The sequence below is a fragment of the Nannobrachium achirus genome (assembly GCF_963921795.1).
Source record: "Nannobrachium achirus genome assembly, chromosome: 4".
Lineage (NCBI taxonomy): Eukaryota > Metazoa > Chordata > Actinopteri > Myctophiformes > Myctophidae > Nannobrachium > Nannobrachium achirus.
Genome location: NC_137813.1, coordinates 58,384,921 through 58,397,062, shown reverse-complemented (window position 1 = coordinate 58,397,062; position 12,142 = coordinate 58,384,921). Strand labels below are relative to the sequence as shown.

The 12,142-nt window shown below is 43.3% G+C and overlaps 1 protein-coding gene and 1 pseudogene across 2 annotated transcripts; one reads left to right on the top strand and one right to left on the bottom strand.

The window, feature by feature from the left end:
• Nucleotides 1-1,848: 1,848 nt before the first annotated feature.
• Nucleotides 1,849-2,475, bottom strand: LOC308283031 (histone H2A-like; the record flags this gene model as incomplete). The annotated part of the gene is made up of 1 exon (XM_080723416.1): nt 1,849-2,475. The coding sequence occupies one exon, from the start codon at nt 2,473-2,475 to the stop codon at nt 1,849-1,851; it is 627 nt and encodes a 208-aa protein (XP_080579542.1).
• A 3,714-nt stretch (nt 2,476-6,189) lies between these two features.
• Nucleotides 6,190-6,563, top strand: LOC308283030 (histone H2B-like; annotated as a pseudogene). Its single transcript has one exon. The product of its transcript is annotated as a histone H2B-like (transcript).
• Nucleotides 6,564-12,142: the final 5,579 nt, after the last annotated feature.

The window sequence follows — 12,142 nt, the reverse complement described above, 5'->3', positions numbered from 1 at the left end:
AAGTCATCTTTTGAGGAAAATTATATTTTGCCCAAGTCAGCTCCTCATGACACTGGCCTCCTCTGGTATAATCACCTAATTCCTAAAAGGATCATGCTGTTCCCACACATGTAGGGTGTAGGCCATAGGTGACAAAGAGGGCCAAAATAGATTGTTTTTGTTTCATGGCATAAATCACTGACTTAGGCCAAATTATTTACTAACTTGTTTTTTTTGTTTTTAGTCTAAGTCAAGGTTTAATACTATTGAACCCTCTTGTGCTACATATATGACACAGTGTTATCCATACATAATAGTAATAATTATTAGATTTATTTGGCTTTTGGGTGGAATCGTTTAGAAATGTATAGTTTTGTTTGGATCCTTTTTTTTTTTTTTTCCCCTGTAAACCGACTAAGGCAGGGATGCTGACAGACAGGGAAGACAAGGATGCTGACAGAACCCTCGCTAAAAACCTCAGGACAAACATCCACTCGTCAGACAATTTGCCCTCCTGGCTCCCAAACTGTGAATAAACTCCCTGTTGCACTTAGAACAACAGACTCACTCCCAAAAACGTAGTACAAAAAGTAGTACATTATTTGGTGCCTGTCATGTGAGATGACAATGACCATGATGAATGACAATAAAACACTCAAGACAGGTCTTTATATTAAACTGTTTTACATATCTATACTATGATAGTCATAACTTAAACCAGATATTGCTGAATTGTTGTGTAGCATGACATGACTTAATAGTTAAGTCATGTATGTGTGTGTGTGTGTGTATATATATATATATATATATATATATATATATATATATATATATATATATTTTTTTTTTTTTCCCTTTTTTTAACAAATTGCCAATATACAACATGTTCCAAAGTTACACCTTCACAGTATTGTCATCAAGTATGCGTGACATAATCACATAGATAATGCTACAGTTGACTGAAGATTTTAACACATTTCGTTTGCTGTAGGTTGATGACAGTAAGTTATGTAAGTAGACCTATATGTATTTTCTGGAAGAGACTTTGATCCAACTTTGAAAGAGCACCGATCATGCACAGAATGTTCTTAATATGTGAGTAAGGCCTATTAAGTCATAAACTATGAAAAGAAACGTGGGTGGATGAGTTGTTTGTAGTATGTGTGTTCTGAAGTGAACTGACAGTCAGACCTCACTGTGTGGGCGGAGACAGTTTTACACACACATCGACTATTCATTGCGTCTGTGAGACGCCGCCTTTCTCTGATTGGTCAGTAGACTCCTTCTCTGGGAGGGACCATAAATCAAGGCTACCGATTGGTGGGGAACCAACACTCATAGGAGCTGCTGTAATAGATAATACTATGGACTATTAGTTTCTAGCAAACTGAAAATGTATTGCTGTGTATGTTTTATGACATGGGTTGAAGAAATACACATTTCTATTCAAGTGAAAAAAGTAACACTTGACACAGGGATATAATTATGTTCTGTTGTATATGAATACGTATTAAGTAGGTTTATCTTGTTTTAAATAATTTACACTCATCCAATTCACAGTTCCAGATTATATAAATTAACCTCAAGAACTGCTAATATGGACTATTAATTTAGTTTGCTTGTCATTTTACATAACAGACTTCAAATCATTACGACCACAGTATTCATAAGTTATTATGCATCTTGTATTGTTCGGGTATTTGCCTACATTTCAAAGACAGAATAATCTACAAATACCTCCTGCTTTTGAGAAATCAGCTGGTATGAAATGCAAATTCAATTTATAGAAATAGGATTACTCTTTATATTGAAACAGTAGGTGGCTCTTAAAAGAGCCTTTGTGGGGTTTGTCAAACGAATGAAGCGGGTTTATTTCTCGGCTTTCTTGGTCTTCTTGGGCAGCAGAAGAGCCTGGATGTTGGGCAGCACACCGCCCTGAGCGATAGTCACTCCATCAAACAGCTTGTTGAGCTCCTCGTCGTTGCGGACGGCCAGCTGCAGATGACGGGGGGTGATACGAGTCTTCTTGTTGTCCCTGGCAGCGTTTCCAGCCAACTCCAGGATCTCAGCGGTCAGGTACTCGAGCACAGCCGCCAGATAGACGGGGGCGCCGGCGCCGATACGCTGGGCGTAATTGCCTTTACGCAGCAGCCTGTGGACACGACCCACGGGGAACTGGAGCCCGGCACGGGAGGAGCGGGTCCTCTTCCTGGGTACGGCTGGATCTCTGATGACGAATCTATGAAGATTGTAGTTGAGGCCTCCACGTGGCATGCCCAGTTTGGCTGCTTCACCGGGACGACGCCGAACCAGCATCACGCCCTTCCCTACTAGAAGCTCCATGGCGCTCATGTAGAATGCCCAACCTCCTTCGGGGACCGCATCGCCATGATTCTTCATGATGTTTTGCTGGATGTGAAGCCAACTCTTGAAACGATCCAGCTCCAGAACGCCGAAGATTTCTTGCTCGAAATGGTTCATCTCACGCCCAGTCATGGTTGTCAAGGATGAATAGACGAATGTATGAATGTATGCGTTGCACCAGTATTTATAGCAGCTCCATGCAAATGTTATGTGCGAATTGAAATGATTTGATTGGCTTTGATGTGTCTCTCACTGGAGGAGTTACACTGTCTGTTTCTGCACTATATGTTTTCCCTCCTAAATCATCTATTGTCCCGCTAAAATAATAGACTAGTTAAAAGTATAATAAACATGTAGGGTGAATCTATATTTTAATTGGAATTATTATGTATAAACCTATCATGCCACGCTACAATTTAAAACCAGTTATAATCAGGGCCGTCGAGAGTATTTTTGGCAAGGGGGTCAATATCAAAGAGCTGGCCGGGGCCCCCCTCCACGCGGGCCCCCCTCCACGCGTGCCCGTATTCGTGTTTTGGCCCGCGCGCAGCGCGGGCCGAAATAACGTGTATTTCACAGGAAATTACTCATTTTCAAAGTAAAAAAATGGTTAAAAGTGGTTCTACATGGCGGCATAACCGTTCAGAGATTGTGCTAGGGTTTTAAACTGGGTTTTAAACTGTTGATCACTGTAACTGGCATGGTTAAAATTTACCGGACATCTGATAAAAATATCGGTCATAGATATTTGTATGCATTAAAGGGGTCAGAAACCCCGCCTCTTTATTTGTTTTATCAGACTTGAGATATGAAAAGATTTCTAAAATGTAGGCGTGGTTATCTGCCGTTGTGGGGGGGAGGGGGCGGAGTAATGCGTCTTCTATCAGAATCAGAGAGAGACAGAGCGAAGCTGTCAGCAGTGGGCACTGGGCAGTTGCTGTTTCCATTTCGGAAACATTTTTTAAAACCAGCCATTGGAGGTGTAAAAAGTATAAAGATTCGGCAACTCCATGTTCTTTAACGAATTATAATGTGCAAGTATTTTACAAACAAGCCGTCTGAGCTTTTATCCATGGACATAACTTTCTCCAGCTCTGGACTGTTTTACACGGAACCGGAGAAGGACGGACGCTAGGCTAACGCTGATAGCTATTTTCTGTATGTGTGTAGTGTAGCCTGTGTGTGTGTATGTGTGTGTGTGTGTGTGTGTGTGTGTATGTGTGTGTGTGTCGTGACAGTGCGCGCGCACACACAACGTCCACACGAAAAATAGCAGATCTACAAGCTCACAACGCGTCGCTTTCGAGACGTGTTGTGAGCTTGTAGATCGGCTATATAGCCAAGCTAAATCAGCTAATAGCCGTAGCCGCTTCTCATGTAAATTGTTTCGGCTATTTTGTGACAGTGTAGTGTGTGTGTGCGTGTGACACGTGTTTGTGTGTGGTGACAGTGCGCGCACGCACGCACACACGCACGCACAAACACACACTACAGTCACAAAATAGCCGAAACCAACGTGTTCACGAGAAGCTGCTGCTACGGCTGTTAGCTGATTTAGCTTGGCTACATAGCCGATCTACAAGCTCACAACACGTCTCGAAAGCGACGCGTTGTGAGCTTGTAGATCTGCTATTTTTCGTGTGTGGGCGTTGTCACGACGCACACACACACACACACACACACACACACACACACAGAAAATAGCTATCGGCGATAGCTTAGCGTCCCTTCTTCTTCTGTTCCGTGGTAAACAGTCCAAAGCTGGAGAAAGTGTGTCCATGTATAAAAGCTCAGACAGCTTGTTTGTAAAATACTTGCCCATTTTAACTGGTTATAGAACGTGGAGTTGCCGAATCTAATCAACAAGTGCCCCGCTGTCTGCGACAGCTCTGAGCCCCACAGTCTATGCTCTGAACAACACCTGACCGGACGCCACGACGAGGGCAGAATGAAACCACGCCCTCTTGATACAAATATGGGATATAAACATTAATATTAATTAAATATGCCTACGTCACATTGCACCGTGGAACAATGATAGCTAATATGTAATGAGTGGCGCGAAAGATTTCTTTTCTACCAGAAACCGGAAGTAAACAGAAATAGCTGCATAGACCAGCAGACAGCTCTGAAACCCCAAGCCTATGGGCAAAATGAACCATATTATCGCTCCCTATCACAAGTGACTCATTTATATAATATATATTTATAGAAAAAGTGATTTTGTGTTTCATGCTCCTTTAATGACAAGCAGGTCGGGTAAATGCAGCACACAGCCCTAAGCATGACCTTTGTTTTGGGTTGAGATTGGCACATTTCCTTGGGCAATCTGCCCAGATCATGTATGCCACACGTGTCTTCTTCTTCTTTTTTAGTTTTTTACTCTAAAAAAAAGCATCTGCAATGCAGTGCATTTGAAACTACATTGCAGTGCACATCATGGGGTGATCACTGCTATTTTGTTGCCGAGTGAGGTCAGCAGACAAAGTGACATTAGTGAGATGAAAAACCCTGAGTGAAATGTGCCAATGTGAACCAGAGCCATCGGTACATGTTGGATTGTACTGTTTGAACATAAGTATGTACACAAATGTTAGGGCCATCTTGCACAAATACATTAATTAACCATGTTACCATTTGCGCATCGGCGTGCGTAAATGGTTGCTCAATAACCTGAACATTGCATTACTTTGAGAACACATTTCCTTCATAATAAGAAACAAAGCATATAGCCTGCTGCACAGAAATATGTATTTCAGATTAATCCTTCAAAATATGGCTCAGCTTTCAGCTGACATAAGGTAATAAAGTATATAGGCTTAGGCTACTCACAAGCTACTGTAATAGATAAAGGCGTCCCTGCATCTGGTTTAGGACAGCTGTTTGGGACAATTCAGTTGATAAGCATTTGTGCCTCCTCGGATATATTCCACTCAAGCCACGGTGACATTTTAACGTGTCCTCTGTCCACATGATAACGTGTTTCATCTTTCTGGATGGAACAGCCCAGTCCATTTTTTTCCATCTTCAAATAGGTGTGCAGTGGCTGGACAACTTAGCCAACTTTACTCACACAAGTGCCCTCTTGTTTCAAAGTGTCTGTAACATACTCTAACTAATAATACAGATTTGACTGTCCATCGTCCACGTGCAACTTAAACTGTGCCCTATTTCAAAGCCTTATTTTAGCTTATTTTACTCAGGTTAATATTAAAAGGAAATATGTACTCTATAACTTATTTTGTGCAACTTCGCTTCGCTTGCGTCTCTCTGGGAGGGAGAGAGAGAGAGAGAGAGAGAGTGAGAAAGAGAGAGAGAGATGTCGCTTATATTAATGAACTGCCGCTCCAAACATGTACAATTATGCAATATATAAGGTGCTCACCGCATTGTTGAAACTCTTTCTACCGACCCGCAAACTCCTCGTCCTCGCCATGTGTTAATCCATATGTTTCCAATAAATTAATGTTCACTCAAACTTGTCTCGGAGTCGGCAGTCGGCACTGTAGCTTCTTCCGCAAACAAAGCATGTCCTAGTATGAGAGCGAATAGCGAAGGAGATAAATGTCATGTGGGCCATCTTGACCCAATGAGATTCCAAGATTCCGCAGTGGAAACGTAATGCCTGCCTACCGGCTACCGTAACTGACAGTGTAAGTGCGCAAATCTTTCCTAGGGGGGCCCGGGCCGGAGGGAGGGGGCCCGGGCCGGGGCCCCCCACCCACGGGGCCCCCCCACTCCCGGAACGGGGTAAAGAGTACCCTTTACCCCCCCCTATCGACGGGCCTGGTTATAATACACACACACACACACACACACACACACACACACACACACACACACATTCTTCCTGAAGTACGAAAGCAGCGCCCAAGAAGGGCTCCAAGAAAGCCGTCAGCAAGACCGCCGCAAAGGGCGGCAAGAAGCGCAGAAAGTCCAGGAAGGAGAGCTACGCCATCTACGTGTACAAGGTTCTGAAGCAGGTCCACCCTGACACCGGTATCTCTTCCAAGGCCATGGGCATCATGAACTCCTTTGTCAACGACATCTTTGAGCGCATCGCAGGTGAAGCCTCTCGTCTGGCTCACTACAACAAGCGCTCCACCATCTCATCCAGGGAGATTCAGACCGCCGTCCGCCTGCTGCTCCCCGGTGAGCTGGCCAAGCACGCCGTGTCTGAGGGCACCAAGGCTGTCACCAAGTACACCAGCTCCAAGTAAACTGTTCTGTCTGCTCTAAACACAACGGTCCTTTTAAGGACCACCCATCTTTTCAACAAAGTTATAATGGTATGCTGAAAGGAAATTGATAGGCTATTGAACCCCCACGGGACTGGCGTAAAATGGTCGATACTTCATTGACAAACCGGGCCAGGCTAATAACAACCGGCTCATAGCTGTTGTGCCTCTCTTATGATCTGGAATGGCTTGATTATGTCAATTCCAAGCTATGTTTTCCACTCTTGAACAGACATCACCATAAATCAGCTTCATATTGCTCTCTATATATTTTATAACTAATTCATAGCACAGACATGTTCTGCTTGTTTATCATTATAATGTACCAAAGTGTGCCTCCCACCTTGGTTTGTCTCTGTAGTCTGTATTTAGAAACTGAAATAGAAATAAATCCATGTGGTTTCCCCAAATTACTCATATGAATGTTTCACGAGCACCCAACATCATCACTACAGAGGACAACGTTATCTGTATGCACTATGCACACACCTAGAAGGCAGCTCCCCGACCCAAGAAGACCGGCCCAGTGTCGCTGAGCTTGTCGTCAAGGCCGTGTCCGCCTCCAAGGAGCGGAGCGGTGTGTCCCTGGCTGCGGTCAAGAGAGCGCTGGCTGCCGGCGACTACGATGTGGAGAAGAACAAGGCTCGCCGCGTCAAGATTACATCATTATTGCGATAGGCAGCCTATATTGTGATTATACATAATCACACAGCGTTATAATATTGAATATCAGTTATCTCTGACGGCGTCAGAAGCAGCAAGGACATGTTTCAATTTAAGATCAGTGAAACAATCAAACCACACGAATAAATAAAATAAAGAGAAAGGCTGCCCACACACACACACACACACACACACACACACACACACACACACACACACACACACACACAAAGTGGAAGTGTGATTATGTAAAGGATAACAATTACCTAAGAAATATATCTAATACGACCACTTACTGTATGCTTATATATCACACAAGCACTTAAAATATGTCGAGTGTCAACGGTAACTGCGTGCATGTGCATTGTATTGACGGCATAATAGACTTCCTTTGTACTGTATTCATAGTTTGTGACCCGTAAAAGAGCCTGTTTGTGGGGTTATAAATATAGTGAAGCCGGAGGCTTTATCGTTCTTCTTGGGGACCACTTTTTAGCGATGGTCACTGCATTGCCCTACGAGCCGCTTTGCTGGCGAGCTGTTTCCTGGGCGCCATGATCAGAATTAAAGTGAATAGGAATAATCTTTAAATTAAACAGTAGGTGGCTCTTAAAAGAGCCTTTGGTTTTGTTCTTAGCGGCTTTCTCAGGCAATTATCAGTGGATGTTGAGGCCGGGGGTGAGGTAGAATCTATCATTGGCAAAGTAGATGTGGCCGCCTAATACCCAGCCGCGATCTTCTCCATGGCGTAGTATTGTGACTTCACCAAGCATTACCAGCGATCTCATGGCGTTCCTGAGGTCAACACCGACCAGGGCTGCGCAGCCAGGGACCATGACTTGAGCCGCCAGGTTGGCTTCTCTCACGATTTCAGCCCATCTCATCACCGGCAGGTTATTGCCTTCGCCTTGGCGTAGAGCTTCGATGATGAAGTGCTCGTGCCCGATCATCCGTGCCATTCTGGAAAGGTCTTCTGGTACCAAATGTCAGAAGTAGGAAGAATTATAAGTGGCACTAACGGAGTCATATCCAGATATTTATACACGAGCTGACGACGTAAGGGAGAACATCCTGAAGGGGCTGGAACTTTGACAAAGCATGAGAACCATGTAGTCTCAACACACTGGGTCAGTGCTATATGTGTGCAGAATATTGAGACACTTGTGTTTTCTCCACAACTAAAACGAAATAAAACACCAGCAAACAAAAGTATCATAGTCAAATAGACAAGTGGAGCAGATAGCAGACCAGCTTCACATCAGAATAAAATCATTTTGAGCCCTAGGGACTCCTGAGTTTTGTTTTGGGACGTTTAAATCTTCAATACATGGATGTTGTTGAGCAACGACATTTGTCATTTGTCTTTTAAAATACGTTTAACGTACATTACCCTGAACAATATTCACTGCACAGCAAGGTGAGATGTCTGACAATGTAATAAAAGTAAAACAAGACATATGTGTCAAAGTCTTTTGTTTTAAAGTATTCATTGTCCAATGTCTTTAAGCACAACTGGCCAGTGCGCGTGCGTGCGTGAGAGCGAGCGAGCGATCGCGCGCGCGCGCGCGTGTGTGTGTGTGTGTGTGTGTGTGTGTGTGTGTGAAACTGGAGCAGGCATGATATACATAATGATTCCAATTAAAATGTAGATTCACTCTACATCAGGGGTCTTCAACGTTTTCAGGCCAGGGACCCCTTAGTTGAGAGAGAGAGATGAAGCAGGGACCCCCACAACCTGTTCATAGATTCCATATTGTTTCATTGTTTGACAGCACAATCATCAGTGTATTTTGGGTTCATGTCAATTTGTGTTTTCAGATATTTAACCACTTGAACCGGCATTCCGGCAATACTTAATAAACTTGACCTTTCACTCTGTACTTAGTCTGCTCTTTTTCCCCTCTACACCAAACCTCTTTGTCTAAAATAACCGATCTACAAGCTCCCAATGTGAGCTTGTAGATCTGCTATTTTTGGCTAAAGTTCTCAGAATATGGATGTTAGGGTTCAAGTGGTTCAAAAAGGTTTCTATCTCACAAAGATTTGGAGGACCCCCTGTAGTAACTCTGAGGACCCCCTAGGGGTCCCGGACCCCCTGCTGAAGACCCCTGCCTTATATGTATTTCTTTGTCACTAGTCTATATTTTAGCGGGACAATAGCTCATGTCTGTCATTGGTGGGACAGACTCTGTGTGCGCCCCACCAATCATAACAATGTGTGTATGAGCTCCCCACCAATCACTACTAGTGGCGTGATTGGCTCCTCCCAGTCTAAACTCAGGTTCCTCCCAAACAAGGAGGTTCCTGACCACAGACCAATCGGAGAAAGACGGCGCCTCAGAGCACCTGAAATAAACTGTCACAATTACTTACAAATGCTCAAACAGGCTCAGCAGAGAGAACATAGCCTATGGCAAGAACCAAGCAGATCGCTCGTAAGTCCACCCACCGGCGGTAAAGCGCCCAGGAAGCGGCTCGCAGCCGACGCAGCGACTCGGCGAGCTGCTCGCTACCAAAAGGTTGAGTGAAGAAGCTTCATCGTTACCGCCCTGGTACAGTGGCTCTTCGTTACCAGAAATCCACCGAGCTGGGAGCTGCTGATCCGCAAGCTGCCCTTCCAGCGCCTGGTGAGGGAGATCGCCCAGGACTTCAAGACCGACCTGCGCTTCCAGAGCTCCGCCGTCATGGCTCTGCAGGAGTCGGCCGAGGCTTATCTGGTCGGTCTGTTCGAGGACACCAACCTGTGCGCCATCCACGCCAAGAGGGTGACCATCATGCCTAAAGACATCCAGCTGGCCCGTCGTATCCGTGGAGAACGAGCTTAAACCTTTGTCACTGTCCAAACCCCCAAAACGGCTCTTTTAAGAGACACCCATCTCCTTATTTAAAGAGCAGAGAGCTATTCTATATCCCACTTTGTAATGTGTATCTAAGATAAACTTAAAGGGGAAGACCACCCATTTTCAATATTGAACTATGTCATTAATATACCTTAGAGGAGTTGTGTGGAAATTAAAAAAAAAGTTCCCCCTCTTCTGTGTTGCCTAGAACTGGAAGATTGATTTTGGGGTTTGTATTGTAAAGTACAATGTGTGATGTCATCAAGTTGTAATTTGCAATACAAACCCCCAAATCAATCCTCCAGTTCTAGGCAACACAGAAGAGGGGGAACTTTTTGTTTATTTCCACACAACTCCTCTAAGGTATATTAATGACATAGTTCAATATTGAAAATGGGTGGTCTTCCCCTTTAATAAGTGTTATATTTAAGTGCTGCATTAAACCTCTCCTCAGCTTCTTTAGCAGCCTATTTACCATAATCGACTAGTGATGGGTGGATGCAGTGGTGGATGCGGAACTGTAATGAAGTAAACAAAACTACATGCTTTACTGTTGTAAAGTGACTTTAAAGAGTACTGCGTGCATTGTAACGTAAACGGTGTTTACGTTATGGTGTTACTCATTGACAGAAGTTGCACGATGTGTAATGTAATACTAATAACCACCCTTAAAATCAGCGATAACCGTTGATGTTTGCACCGTAAACGTAAATATATTTGCTCATTCAAATGCTCATGTGTTGTTCTGCATTTTATCTAACATAAATTATTCACAGCTTAAATCAAGTGTTGTAAAGGTGCACACATTCATTAACCAGGAATCCAAAGAAAATTTTGCTAAAAGAGCTGATCTACAAGCTCACAACACATCCCAATGTGGTGTGTTGAGAGCTTATAGATAGGCTGTTTTTGCAAACAAAATGGGGCTCGTGGTAAATGTATTTGATAAAAAAAAGCCCATTGCATCCATAGGTCAAATACTAAAGACACAATTAACAAATAATGTATGTGCCATACGTGAATGGAGTCAATTAGCGCCAGTCAGCTGCTTTCAAGGAAAAAATATTACTACTAATAGGTGTGAATTGCTCGTCAATGGATCAATTAGCTCCCGCTGTGAGAACAAACACACATGATGGCCCATGCATCCAAGGATCAAAGGCATTTAAATGGTTTTGTCGCAACAGATCACAAATCTTGCTGCGGTCATAGATTTCATAGATTAATAATCATATAGGCCGAGGCTACTGTAACTACCGTATTTTCCGGACTATAAGGCGCACTTAAAAGCCTTTAATTTTCTCAAAAAACTACAGTGCGCCTTATAGTCCAGTGCGCCTTATATATGGATCATTCATTGACATTGACATTCCCTTTAGCACAGCTCCATCTGTTGGATGCATAACGCAACGGTAGCGTCTATTATGTGCGCCTTATAGTCAGGTGCGCCTTATATATGAAAACAGTTTGAAAATAGACCATTCATTGACAGTGCGCCTTATAGTCAGGTGCGCCTTATAGTCCAGAAAATACTGTATATAGCCTGAATGATCGCAATGCCATCACCTTGCTTATAAATCGCTCTGGCTTAAGAGTGTCTGCTAAATGCAAACATTGTAAATTGTAATGGAATGATCATGTGTGCGTAAGACACTTCTACGCACATCAGACACTTGTCTGATGTTCATCTTCTCCCTGTATGAGTAGCCTTACTAGAGCCGGTGATGCAGTCTGTCTGTGTCTCAGTCTAGGTTGGCTATATAATTTAAGGTAATTTATTATTTATTATAATGTTTGTTATTGGAAATGTCTTTGCTCTGCCGCTCTGTGCCCTCTATAGGGAATATAGATTAACATCATCATAACTAATAGCAGCAACAATATCATAATAAGCCCCAAAAATAAATACACAATATTTCATGTAGTCATAATTCATAGCAAATAAATAATAATAACAATAAAGCAACTTTCAAATGGCTTCAACATGATGTGTTTACTGTTTACCGACAGGCTAGCATATAAACACCTGCAATGCATGCAGGTTTTCTTTGATGGCGC